We start from the raw sequence: 12,680 nt of genomic DNA on the forward strand, positions 1-12,680 counted from the left end.
AATATTTCAATCTCCAGGATCGGGGTTTGAGGCATTTCGTGGCATTTAGATATATTACCTGTCCGTTGGCATTTGTCACAAACCTGGGCAAACTTATGTGCATCTTTGAACAGAGTGGGCCAAAAGAACCCACTTTGCAAAACTTTGGCTGCGGTTTTGTGTCCTGCAAAATGTCCTCCATATGGAGACATATGACAAGCGTCTAAAATCGCCTCGTGCTCTTCTTCTGCGACACACCTGCGTAAGATATTGTCAGGTCCTAGCTTATATAAAAAAGGCTCATCCCAACGATAACATCGAACTTCATTTAGAAATTTCTTTACCTGTTGCTTGTTGAACTCATAAGGAACTATTCGACTTACCAAATAATTTGCTATATCGGCATACCACGGAACTGAATCAACTCGCAAGAGTTGCTCGTCAATAAATTGTTCACGTATAACAGTTCCATCATCACAGAGCGGAGATTCCAATCTAGACAGGTGATCAGCAACTTGGTTTTCAGTACCCTTCCTGTCCCTAACTTCAATATCAAACTCTTGAAGTAACAAAATCCACCGTATCAAACGTGGTTTAGCATCTTTTTTAGCAAATAAATATTTTAAAGCAGAATGGTCAGTAAAAACAATGACTTTTGTGCCTATCAAGTAAGACCTAAACTTATCAAAGGCGAACACAACTGCTAACAGTTCCTTTTCAGTAGTAGTGTAATTGAGTTGTGCACCGGTCAGAGTCTTACTAGCATAATACACAGGATGCAAGATCTTGTTTTTACGTTGTCCTAACATAGCTCCTATTGCATAATCACTAGCATCACACATGAGCTCAAAAGGTAAATCCCAATTAGGTTCGATAATTATAGGAGCTGAACTTAGAGCAACTTTCAACATTTCAAATGATTTTAAACCGTCATCATCAAAAACAAATGGTCTATCATGTTCTAACAATTGACACAAGGGTTTAGAAATTTTAGCAATGTCTTTTATAAAGCGGCGGTAAAATCCCCCATGCCCTAAAAAACTTCTAATCCCTTTGACATTTGTAGGAGGAGGTAGCTTTGAAATGATGTCTATCTTAGTGTGGTCTACCTCTATTCCTTGCTTGGAAATTTTGTGACCCAAAACAATACCCTCTTGTACCATGAAATGACACTTCTCCCAATTTAGGACTAGGTTTGTTTGTTCACATCTCTCCAATACTCTCTCCAAATTAACTAAACAAGCGTCGAAAGAATTTCCAAAAACAGAAAAAGTCATCCATAAAAACTTCTAGAATATTTTCTACCATGTCAGAGAAGATGGCCATCATACACCTCTGAAAAGTCGCGGGTGCATTGCATAGTCCAAAGGGCATTCGCCTAAAAGCGAACGTACCATACGGACACGTAAATGTTGTCTTCTCTTGGTCTTCTGGAGCAATAGTAATTTGATTATAACCCGAATATCCATCTAAAAAACAATAGAAATCCTTACCTGCCAGACGGTCGAGCATCTGGTCAATAAACGGGAGAGGAAAATGGTCTTTCTTTGTTACCTTGTTGAGTTTGCGATAGTCAATGCAGACTCTCCACCCGCTCACAGATCGGGTTGAGATGAGCTCATTCTCCTCGTTGGCCACCACGGTTATACCCCCTTTCTTTGGTACACACTGTACTGGGCTTACCCAGCTGCTGTCGGATATTGGGTATATAACACCAGCGTCAAGCCATTTAAGAATTTCTTTCCTTACAACCTCTTTCATCTTCGGGTTCAACCGCCTTTGACTCTCAATAGAGTTCTTAGCATCTTCTTCCAATTGAATTTTGTGCATGCAAAAGGCTGGGCTTATCCCTCGGATATCTGCTATCGTCCATCCAATGGCCTTTTTGTGCTTCTCCAAAATCTGCAATAAAGAATATTCATTAGTAGGTGATAAATTGGAAGCTATAATAACTGGTAAAGTGTCGTTATCCCCTAGATACGCATATTTCAAATGCGACGGCAATGGCCTCTGCTCCAACGTGGGTGGTTCCACTATGGACGGAAGTAACGACTTGCATTCTTCTTTTTGTATTTTTTCAATAGGATTAGCCATATCTTCTTGTCCTTCTGCTATCTTATCAAACTCTTCTTCAATCTCTGTAACTAATAAGTCATAAAACTCATCAAACATAATAGGATTCAAGCTATTTATAGCAGAGCACTCTTCAAAGTCTCCTGGTAATTTCATGGCGTCTAGAACGTTAAATTTAACTTCTTCATTATTTACCCTCATTGTAATTTCTCCCTTCCTCACATTAAAAACTGTATCCCCAGTGGCTAGAAATGGTCTTCCCAAAATAATGGGAACGTCTAAGTCTGCCTCGCAATCTAGAATGATAAAGTCCGCAGGGAAAATGAATTTGTCCACCTGGACTAAAACATCTTCTATCTTTCCCTCAGGTCTTATGATAGATCTATCTGCTAGTTGGAGGGTAACCGTAGTAGGTCTAGCTTCTCCTATGCCTAAAGATTTGAAAACTGATAATGGCATAAGATTAATGCTAGCGCCTAGATCACATAATGCCCTACCTAAGTTTTTTCCTCCTATGGAACATGGAATGGTAAAACTGCCAGGATCGTTACATTTCATGGGTAGCGGGCTGCCTACAGCTTCACTACTACATTTTGTCATGGCTACCAGTTCATGCTCTCCTATTTTTTTCTTCCTAGAAACTATATCTTTCAAAAACTTAGCATAATTTGGCATCTGTTCTAGAGCATCTACTAATGGTATATTTATATGCAGTTGTTTTAAAATATCTAAAAATTTTCTAAACTGGGAATCATTATTTTTCTTAACTAATCTGTGTGGAAACGGGGGAGTAGGAGTAAAAGAAGGCTGTACCTGTGGAGGAACACTCAGGGTGTCCTCATTACCTTTTCTAATATTTTCTTTTTCTGGTGTTGTTGGATTTTCTGGTATCTTTACTATTGGTTCAGTGGACGGAATCTGTACATCTGTTGTTGGCATTGTTGGTCCATCATATGCCAGTCCACTCCTGAGGGTGACAGCTTTGCACTGTTCTTTCCCTTCTCGTTTTGGTAATTCAGTATGGACTGGAAAAGAACCTTGTGGTCTATTCTTCAATTCATTGGCGAGCTGTCCCAATTGGGTCTCAAAATTCCTCATTGATGCCGCTTGGGATTGTATCACTGCGTCGGTTCGGGCCATGTACTCCTTCATCATATTCTCAAGATTTGAGTTGTTATTTTGAACTGGTGGAGTCTGTGTTCTCTGATTGTACTGCTGTTGCGGTGGTGGGATGTATTGCTGTGTAGGTGGAACATAGGGCTGCTTGTTCTGTTGGCTCTGCCCTTAATTAAAACCGCTCGAACCTCCTTGTCTTCCCCATGAGAAATTAGGGTGGTGCCTCCAACCTGGGTTGTAGGTGTTCGAATATGGGTTAAAGTTCCTATAGTTCCCATGTCCTACATAAAAAACAGAAGCAGAGTTATGTGGACAATTATCATAAATATGGTTTTCACTGCAAAATGAACAAATGAGATCGTTGACTTGGCAAACAGGGGCAGGAGTGCAATAATCCGACTGCACAGGTTGTATCGGCGTGGCTAATGGATTTTTTATTCCCAATGCCATCTCTTTCAGCCTCTGGTTCATTGTAACCATCTCTTTTTGCATCGAGGTCGCAATGTCCAGAGCCAAAACTCCAGCTGGATCTTGCTTCTTTGGTGCTGCCCTAGATCTTTGCGAACACCATAGTTCGTTATGTGAAGCTAAGTCATTTAGGATGTCAACTATCTCGTTGAATGTCTTCTTTGTAAAGGCTCCGTTGGCAGCATTGTTTAGCATCATCTTAGTAGGATGATCTAAGCCTCTAAAGAAATGTTCTATCTGGATGCATGCCGGCAAGCCATGGTTCGGACATTTCCTGATTAGTTCTTTAAATCTCTCCCACGCCTCGTGAACAGGTTCACGATCATACTGTCTAAAGGAGATGATCTCCTCTCTGATATCAGCGTGGCGAGTAGGTGGGAAGAATTTTGTTAAGAACTTCTCCACTAACGACCCCCATGTGGTGATGGATCCCGGTGGAAATGCATTGAGCCATGCTCTAGCTTGGTCCTTCAAAGAAAATGGAAAAAGTGTTAGTCTCAGAGCATCGTCTGTTATACCAGGTAATCGAAATGCATTTGCAATTTGAATGAATGATTTCAGATGATCATGTGGATCCTCATGTTCCTGCCCTCCAAAATGTCCAATTGTCTGCAACATTTGGAACATCATTGGTTTAAGCTCAAAGTTTGCGTGGGCTGGAATAGGGTTGACTATCCTTTAATCAAAGTTCTGAAAAGCCGTGGCGGCATATTCTCGCATTGCCACGTCTCTGTTGTCCGCCATCTGGATATGGTTGAATTCATCATTTCTTGCATGATCCCTCATATTACCGTTAACAGCAGGTGGATCAACCGGATCACGAGGTGGAATATCTGCCATTGATGTGCTCGTACTCTCTACCTCACTTTCAGGACTGATTTCACCTTCTCTCTCTTTTTGCTTTTCTAGTTGTTTTCGAAGTCTTTGCTCCTTTCGAGTTATTCGAAGGGTCCGCTCAATCTCAGGGTCGAGGGGTAGAAGAAAAGATCTTGTGCTCATGCACTTTAACTTACCCTTATGAGATAAACGACCAAAAATATAGAACAAAAACGGTGGATGGAAATTACACCCAACAACAATTCACAAAAATAAAAACTAAAAGAATTTGAAAATAATTTTAAAACTAAAGTCTCCGGCAACGGCGCCAAAAACTTGACTGGGTGTTTATGCTGAACGCACGCACTAAGCGTGGTAACAATTATATAGATGCAAGCGCACACCTGTCAGAGTAATATAAAATGGATGGAGTATCCAAGTATCGATCCTCAAGGACTTCTAAATAATTTCCAAACTCTGAAGTTTTAAAGAATAGTGAATGTTGAAATGAGTGATTCTTGTAAAATGGGAAGTGGTCACAAATAATGGTTTTGGATTTGGGATTTGAACTTATAATGATAAAACCTAGCCCGAATTACTTCAAGTTAGCCAACAAAGAATCAAGGATATGCTAAGGACGATATGCATTTCACTTTAGGAACCAACGACTACGCTTTTCACTTGACTTATGTCTAAGCAAGTTCAAAGTCCTAAGACATTCCCTAATATGTCTATTACGAGAGATATCTTAGTTTTAGGATGGAAATAGTCGCAACCTCGGGTTAAGGTCCTATGTCTAGGCTACTTAAGCGGAACCCTTATGTCTAAGGCGCTCCTCTCCTCGGTTTAACCACTCAACAATGCAAATAAGCAACCTTTTCAGTATTGACTTGTTAAGACTTACAGTGGCCTTCTCTAAATCCTAACTTTTTGGGAAAACATGTTGAGCAATGAATGGAAAGTAAAAACACTACTTCTTAGCAACCCTTTTTAGACATAAAAGGCTAACTATCCATAACCGGGCTAGAGACGGGAATTTAGAAAGACATATTGAAGAAAATACAGCAAGTAAAATGGTTGAATGTGGAATGCATGTGTGAAAAACAAAAGTTAACTAACGGAGAGTTTTTATCGGGATTGAGAGCTTCGCCCTTCTCTTTCAAGCAAGGGGGAGTGTCACGTGCTCTTTCCTCCAAAAAACACAACTCTCTTAACTAAAAATAAAGTAAAGGCAAAGAGAGAATAAGCAAAGTGCTAGATTTTTATATATTTGAATAAGTAGAAAATGACTAAGTACAAATGGAAACAAAACAAGCTCAATAAAGGAATGTAAAGTACTCGGGATTTAAAAACCAAAAGCAACTAATGAAAGCAACTCAAAAGTACTTAGAAAGCAACAAAGAAACACTAAAAATGATCAAGAGAAGGAAGCAAGGCTTGATGATTTTGGTGGAGAAGTTGCTGGAATTTATAGCTGTGCAGAATTGGTTAGGTAGGTCCTAAAACGATGGTGAATCACCCATTTCCAACTCTTTTGACTGACCAAATCGTGCTCAAACTGATAGTGGAACACTTCTTCTACACGTATGCATCGGTTGGAACCACCAAAACGCATTGGAAGACGCGTTTCATTAAGGGCAAAGTTGGAAGAAAACCAGTTTTTCTGCAGGCTTCCCAGGCGCCTGGCGCCTCCCATGATGCTTTTTTCGTCTTTTTGCTTCTTTTGATTAATTTGCACTCCCAAATGGTCCTAAAATGTCATAAATACAATATAAGCCAACCACAAACCATAATATATGAATTTTGCATGAATTGGAACTCAAACGATCGAGAAAAATCCGAAACAAAGCTGAAACATTGTAAAAACAGCATCTAAAACCTTCTTTTTACGCATGTAAACAAGCGTAATCATGCCGCACAATCGCTCGAGCTGCTTCGAAAAGGTGCGATTGTGACACCATGCATGCATAAGTGGAATGTGTGTTGTAAGCTTTTGGTGAACTTAGACATGCATTTTGACACTTAGCCATGCCATGCATAAGTGGAATATGTGTTGTAAGCTTTTGGTGAACTTTGACATGCAAGAGTTGCATGTAATTTGCTTATTTAAGAAGACCTTTGTTCAAACATTAAAGGGCTTGGAATCTTTGGCTTTTTTTTCAAAAAAAAAAAAAGCTTACATGACTCTTTTTAGCTCCACTTTTCTCTAAATTTTTCCTTCTCTAAAAAGAGTCCCACCACTCTATTCCAAGCCTTGAGAATAGCTAGGAAGATCTGTTGGTGGTCCTTCATTGGAGCTATTTGAAGATTTTTGAAAAGCTACAAAGGTTTGTATTTTTCTCTACTTATCTCTAAGCATCATAATGTATGATCATGCATGTTTAATCCTAGGTTGTATTATGCATCTAGATTGTTATTTCGATTCTTGCTCACTTCCGCTGCGCATGTATGTATATTATCCATCATGTGGTATCAGAGCATCTAGAATAACATTCATTTGCATATGGTGGGTACAAATTCATTTGATGAATGTTGTGGTTGAATTAAGTTGGATATATTACGGTTTTGGCAATCCTCTTAATTTTGGCCTGTAATTATGTCTTTTTATTTCTATTTTGTTTTTCTTCTGGAGTCATTAGAGTTGAAATTAGGTTGTAATTTGGTCAAATTCAAAGAGATAAAGGCTGAAATTTAGCTTCAGACCCGTCTGCAACAAAGATTTCGACCCGGTTCAATTTTCCTCCCTTGCGGTCTGGTTCGTGCTATTTCAAGCCGGTTTGGGTTCATGGAGGTTCGGTTTGAAGAGGTTCAAGGCCAGTTCAAGCTTTTGCAAAACTGTTTTGTAATAATTTAGTTTAATTTAGCTGTAAGGATGCCAAAACCGGTCCAATTTAATTGTTGATTTAATTATGCATTATGAATGTATGAATTAAATGTTTTATATTGAATGTACATAATGTATACCATTTAGATTTAAAATCCCACCATAGGATTAAGCATGTATCATGCATGAGATATCTTGTAAGTAGTTATAATGTATAGTATGCATGATAAGTTCAAATTTTGATTTGAATGTATGGTTATGGAGCATGCCTATAGTTTATAAGTGTTATAAAAGAAATAGACATTAAAATCCATAACAAAGATAATATGCATGCTCACTTAGGGTTAAATGGCCAATGCAAAGTTTTCATAGGCAAAAACTAGGTCGTTAACTCATAAATTGGTAAAACATGAACACTCACCCGATAAAATCTTGTCTAAGGCTGGGGGTATTTAAGTTGACGGTTTACGGAACACCCCCTACCTGGAGATTGAGTCGGTTCTTGAGTTGTGTTAACCAATTTCATGAGCATGCGTGAGTGGTGTGGGGTAATAAAACTGGTTTATCACCTAGATATCGTAGGTTTAAATCCAATATAAGAGTTATATTTGGATCAATCACCTAAACTTAGGATATGTTTATTTAGCCTAAATATATGTCTAAGTGAAAGTATACCCTAAACCGTCAAGAACACTTCAGCTGGAGATTAGTAACATACTATTAGCTCTAGCGTCCCTAAGAGTTCACAACGTGAGATCCATGTTTGGCTTCGTGCCGCCCTGGGAGCGGCCTCCCTTCGGAGAGTGTTTGCATGAGTTATGAACAGGGTGAATAAGGGAAGTAGTTCATAATAAGTGGGTGAAGGATTAGTGTCAACAAAATCCTACGGTCTCTTCCATTAGGTCGCACCGTGAGAGTCCTATAATGCACCTGCATGTCTGCCCTGGAACGACCTTACCAATCGGAGGGTGGTATTATAGGATTCGGAACACGGCGAACTCCTAAAAGGATAGGATTTCTTAGATTCGTTTTCAATCTTGACTTTCCAATTTCGGGAGCATATTGATCCTAATCTTAGAAGTCTGAAAGTGGAAGGTCACACTTACAAGAATTACTAAGAGTTAGTATATTCTTGACCAAACCAAACGATAACTAAAGGCTATAGGAATAACAGTTATTCTGGTATTAGCATTTAGTCAAGATTGTCTTAATTCAATGGAGGAATGGTTGACTGCCTCTCGGTGGAGGTTGTTCTAAACCATTGAAGTATCGTTGCAAATATAAATAAAAATTGGGTACTTTATTGGAATTTGCTAAAGTTAAAATTGGATTTAGAACTTATATAAAGTATGTTTGTTTTTCAGCATGAATAGCTCAATAGTTCAACTCTTAGCTTCGGGAAAACTACACAGAGATAATTATTCAACGTGGAAAAACAATTTGAATACAATACTAGTCGTCGATGACCTACGATTCGTCTTAACTGAGGAATGTCCACAAACCCCTGCCGCAAATGCCAACCGAAATGTTCGGGAAGCATTTGATCGATGGGTCAAAGCCAACGATAAGGCCCGTGTCTACATTCTTGCAAGCATGACTGATGTATTGGCAAAGAAACATGAACCCTTGATGACTGCAAAGGAAATCTTGGATTCATTAAAGGCAATGTTCGGGCAACCTTCATCGACTTTGAGACACGAGGCACTTAAATACGTTTACAACAAGCATATGAAGGAGGGGACCTCTGTTAGAGAACATGTCCTGGACATGATGGTCCACTTCAATACTGCTGAAGTGAATGGGGCCACCATTGATGAGGCAAGTCAAGTAAGTTTTATTATGGAGTCTCTTCCGAAGAGCTTCATACCTTTTTCAAACCAATGCTGCTCTGAATAAAATAGAATTCAACTTGACAACCCTTCTAAACGAGCTCCAGCATTTCCAGAACCTTACTAAGGCTAAGGGGAAGGAAGTGGAGGCAAACGTTGCCACCAGAAAGAAAATACCAAGACGTTCGACCTCTAAAGCAAAAGTTGGACCTTCAAAAAACAGAAATGTTCAAATGAAGAAGAAGAAGGAAAAGGGGGAAGGCTCCCGTGGTTGACAAGGGAAAGAATGTTGCAAAGGGAATCTGTTTCCATTGCAACCAAGACGGGCATTGGAAGAGAAATTGCCCGAAGTACCTTGCCGAGAAGAAGGCAGAGAAAGCAACGACAGGTAAATACGATTTACTAGTTGTTGAAACATGTTTAGTGGAGTATGATACTTCCACCTGGGTACTTGATTCAGGAGCCACTAACCATATTTGTTTCTCATTTCAGGAAACTAGTTCCTGGAAGAAGCTGGAAGAAGGCGAGATAATTCTCAAAGTTGGAACTGGAGATGTTGTCTCAGCCAAAGCAGTGGGAGATTTAAAGTTGTTTTTTGACGATAGATACATTTTACTAGAAAATGTTTTGTATGTTCCTCTTATGAAAAGGAACTTAATATCTATCTCATGTTTATTAGAACAAATGTATAGAATATCCTTTGAAATTAATGAAGCGTTCATATTCAGAAAAGGTATTCAAATTTGTTCTGCTATACTCGAAAACAACTTATATAAGTTAAGACCAACCAGAGCAAATTTTATCTTTATGACTGAGATGTTTAGAACTGTTGAAACTCAGAATAAAAGACAAAAGGTTTCTTCTAACGCTTTATTATGGCACTTAAGACTTGGACATATAAACCTCAATAGGATTGGGAGGCTGGTTAACAGTGGACTTTTAAATAAGTTAGAAGATAACTCCTTACCACCATGTGAGTCCTGTCTTGACGGAAAAATGACTAAAAGATCTTTTACTGGAAAGGGTTTTAGAGCCACGATACCCTTAGAGCTCGTTCACTCAGACCTCTGTGGACCGATGAACGTAAGAGCTCGAGGTGGGTATGAATATTTCATCAGCTTCATTGATGATTATTCTAGGTATGGTCATATTTTACCTAATGCATCACAAGTCTGAAACCCTTGAAAAGTTCAAGGAATATAAGGCAGAAGTTGAAAACCAAGTAGGTAAATCAATAAAGACACTTCGATCAGATCGAGGTGGAGAGTACATAGACTTGAAATTCCAAGACTATTTGATAGAACATGGAATTCAGTCACAACTCTTTGGACCTAGTACGCCTCAACAGAACGGTGTATCTGAAAGAAGAAACGGAACCTTATTAGACATGGTTCGCTCTATGATGAGCTATGCTCAATTACCTGATTCCTTTTGGGGACATGCGTTAGAGACCGCTATCTACATTTTGAACAATTTTCCCTCTAAGAGTGTTTCTGAAACACCTTATGAGCTATGGAAAGGGCGTAAAAGTAGTTTACGTCACTTTAGGATTTGGGGCTGCCCAGCACACGTGTTGGTGCAAAACCCTAAGAAATTGGAACGACGTTCAAAATTATGCCTATTTGTAGGTTACCCAAAAGAATCAAAAGGTGGTTTGTTTTATAATCCTCAAGAGAATAAAGTATTTGTGTCGACAAATGCCACATTCTTAGAGGAAGACCACATTAGGAGTCATCAACCTCACAATAGGCTATTATTTAATAAGATCTCCAAAAACATTGCAGAAAGAGCTAGTTCATCAACTAAAGTAATTGATGGAACTAACATTTATGGTCAGTCACATCCTTCTCAAGAGTTGAGAATGCCTCGACGTAGTGGGAGGGTTGTTCTTCAGCCTGACCGTTACTTGGGTTTAACTGAAACTCAAATCGTCATACCAGATGACGGCATAGATGATCCATCAACCTATAAACAGGCGATGAATGATGTGGACCGAGACCAATGGATAAAAGCCATGGACCTTGAAATGGAATCAATGTATTCCAATTCGGTCTGGGTTCTTTTAGATCAGCCAAATGACGTAAAGCCAATTGGTTGTAAATGGATCTACAAGAGAAAACGAGACCATACCGGGAAAGTACGGACTTTCAAGGCTCGACTTGTGGCAAAGGGTTTGAACCAGAGAGAGGGAGTTGACTATGAGGAAACTTTCTCTCCTGTTGCCATGCTAAAGTCGATTAGGATACTCTTGTCCATCGACACTTTTTATGATTATGAAATTTGGCAGATGGATGTCAAGACAACATTCCTAAATGTAAGTCTTGAAGAGAGTATCTATATGGTCCAACCAGAGGGGTTCATTGAACAGGGCCAAGAACAAAAGGTTTGTAAGCTTCAGAGATCCATTTATGGATTGAAGCAAGCATCTCGGTCCTGGAATATAAGATTTGATACTGCGATCAAATCTTATGGCTTCGAGCAAAATGTTGACGAACCTTGTGTATACTAACTGGGATGTTTATGCTGAACGCACGCGCTAAGCGTGGTAACAATTATATAGATGAAAGCGCACACCTGTCAGAGTAATATAAAATGGATGGAGTATCCAAGTATCGATCCTCAAGGACTTCTAAATAATTTCCAAACTCTGAAGTTTTAAAGAATATTGAATGTTGAAATGAGTGATTCTTGTAAAATGGGAAGTGGTCACAAATAATGGTTTTGGATTTGGGATTTGGACTTATAATAATAAAACCTAGCCCGATTTACTTCAAGTTAGCCAACAAAGAATCAAGGATATGCTAAGGACGATATACATTTCACTTTAGGAACCAACGACTACGCTTTTCACTTGACTTATGTCTAAGCAAGTTCAAAGTCCTAAGACATTCCCTAATATGTCTATTACGAGAGATATCTTAGTTTTAGGATGGAAATAGTCGCAACCTCGGGTTAAGGTCCTATGTCTAGGCTACTTAAGCGGAACCCTTATGTCTAAGGCGCTCCTCTCCTCGGTTTAACCACTCAACAATGCAAATAAGCAACCTTTTCAGTATTGACTTGTTAAGACTTACAGTGGCCTTCTCTAAATCCTAACTTTTTGGGGAAACATGTTGAGCAATGAATGGAAAGCAAAAACACTACTTCTTAGCAACCCTTTTTAGACATAAAAGGCTAACTATCCATAACCGGGCTAGAGACGGGAATTTAGAAAGACATATTGAAGAAAATACAGCAAGTAAAACGGTTGAATGTGGAATGCATGTGTGAAAAACAAGAGTTAACTAACGGAGAGTTTTATCGGGATTGAGAGCTTCGCCCTTCTCTTTCAAGCAAGGGAGAGTGTCACGTGCTCTTTCCTCCAAAAACACAACTCTCTAAAAATAAAGTAAAGACAAAGAGAAGATAAGCAAAGTGCTAGATTTTTATATATTTGAATAAGTAGAAAATAACTAAGTACAAATGGAAACAAAACAAAGCTCAATAAAGAATGTAAAGTGCTCGGGATTTAAAAATCAAAAGCAACTAATGAAAGCAACTCAAAAGTACTTAGAAAGCAACAAAGAAACACTAAA

The 12,680-nt window shown here is 38.9% G+C and overlaps 1 protein-coding gene, 1 long non-coding RNA gene and 1 other non-coding gene across 3 annotated transcripts; all 3 read left to right on the top strand.

Moving 5' to 3' along the window:
- Positions 1 to 3,889: 3,889 nt before the first annotated feature.
- LOC148211322 (small nucleolar RNA R71) lies at positions 3,890 to 3,996 on the top strand. The gene has a single exon (XR_015791156.1). It is a non-coding gene; the product is annotated as a small nucleolar RNA R71 (small nucleolar RNA).
- Positions 3,997 to 8,641: 4,645 nt separating this feature from the next.
- LOC148211323 (uncharacterized) lies at positions 8,642 to 9,172 on the top strand. The gene has a single exon (XM_088124376.1). The coding sequence runs from the start codon at positions 8,642 to 8,644 to the stop codon at positions 9,170 to 9,172; it is 531 nt and encodes a 176-aa protein (XP_087980502.1).
- A 43-nt stretch (positions 9,173 to 9,215) lies between these two features.
- LOC148211324 (uncharacterized) lies at positions 9,216 to 9,837 on the top strand. Its single transcript, XR_015790959.1, has 2 exons — positions 9,216 to 9,493; positions 9,598 to 9,837. It is a non-coding gene; the product is annotated as an uncharacterized LOC148211324 (long non-coding RNA).
- Positions 9,838 to 12,680: the final 2,843 nt, after the last annotated feature.

The sequence above is a fragment of the Momordica charantia genome (assembly GCF_013281855.1).
Source record: "Momordica charantia cultivar OHB3-1 chromosome 5 unlocalized genomic scaffold, Mcharantia_2.0 BLBB01000005.1, whole genome shotgun sequence".
NCBI lineage: Eukaryota > Viridiplantae > Streptophyta > Magnoliopsida > Cucurbitales > Cucurbitaceae > Momordica > Momordica charantia.

Coding starts and splice junctions, on each gene's coding strand:
- LOC148211323 (XM_088124376.1), top strand. CDS start 8,642: ATGAATAGCTCAATAGTTCAACTCTTAGCTTCGGGAAAACTACACAGA.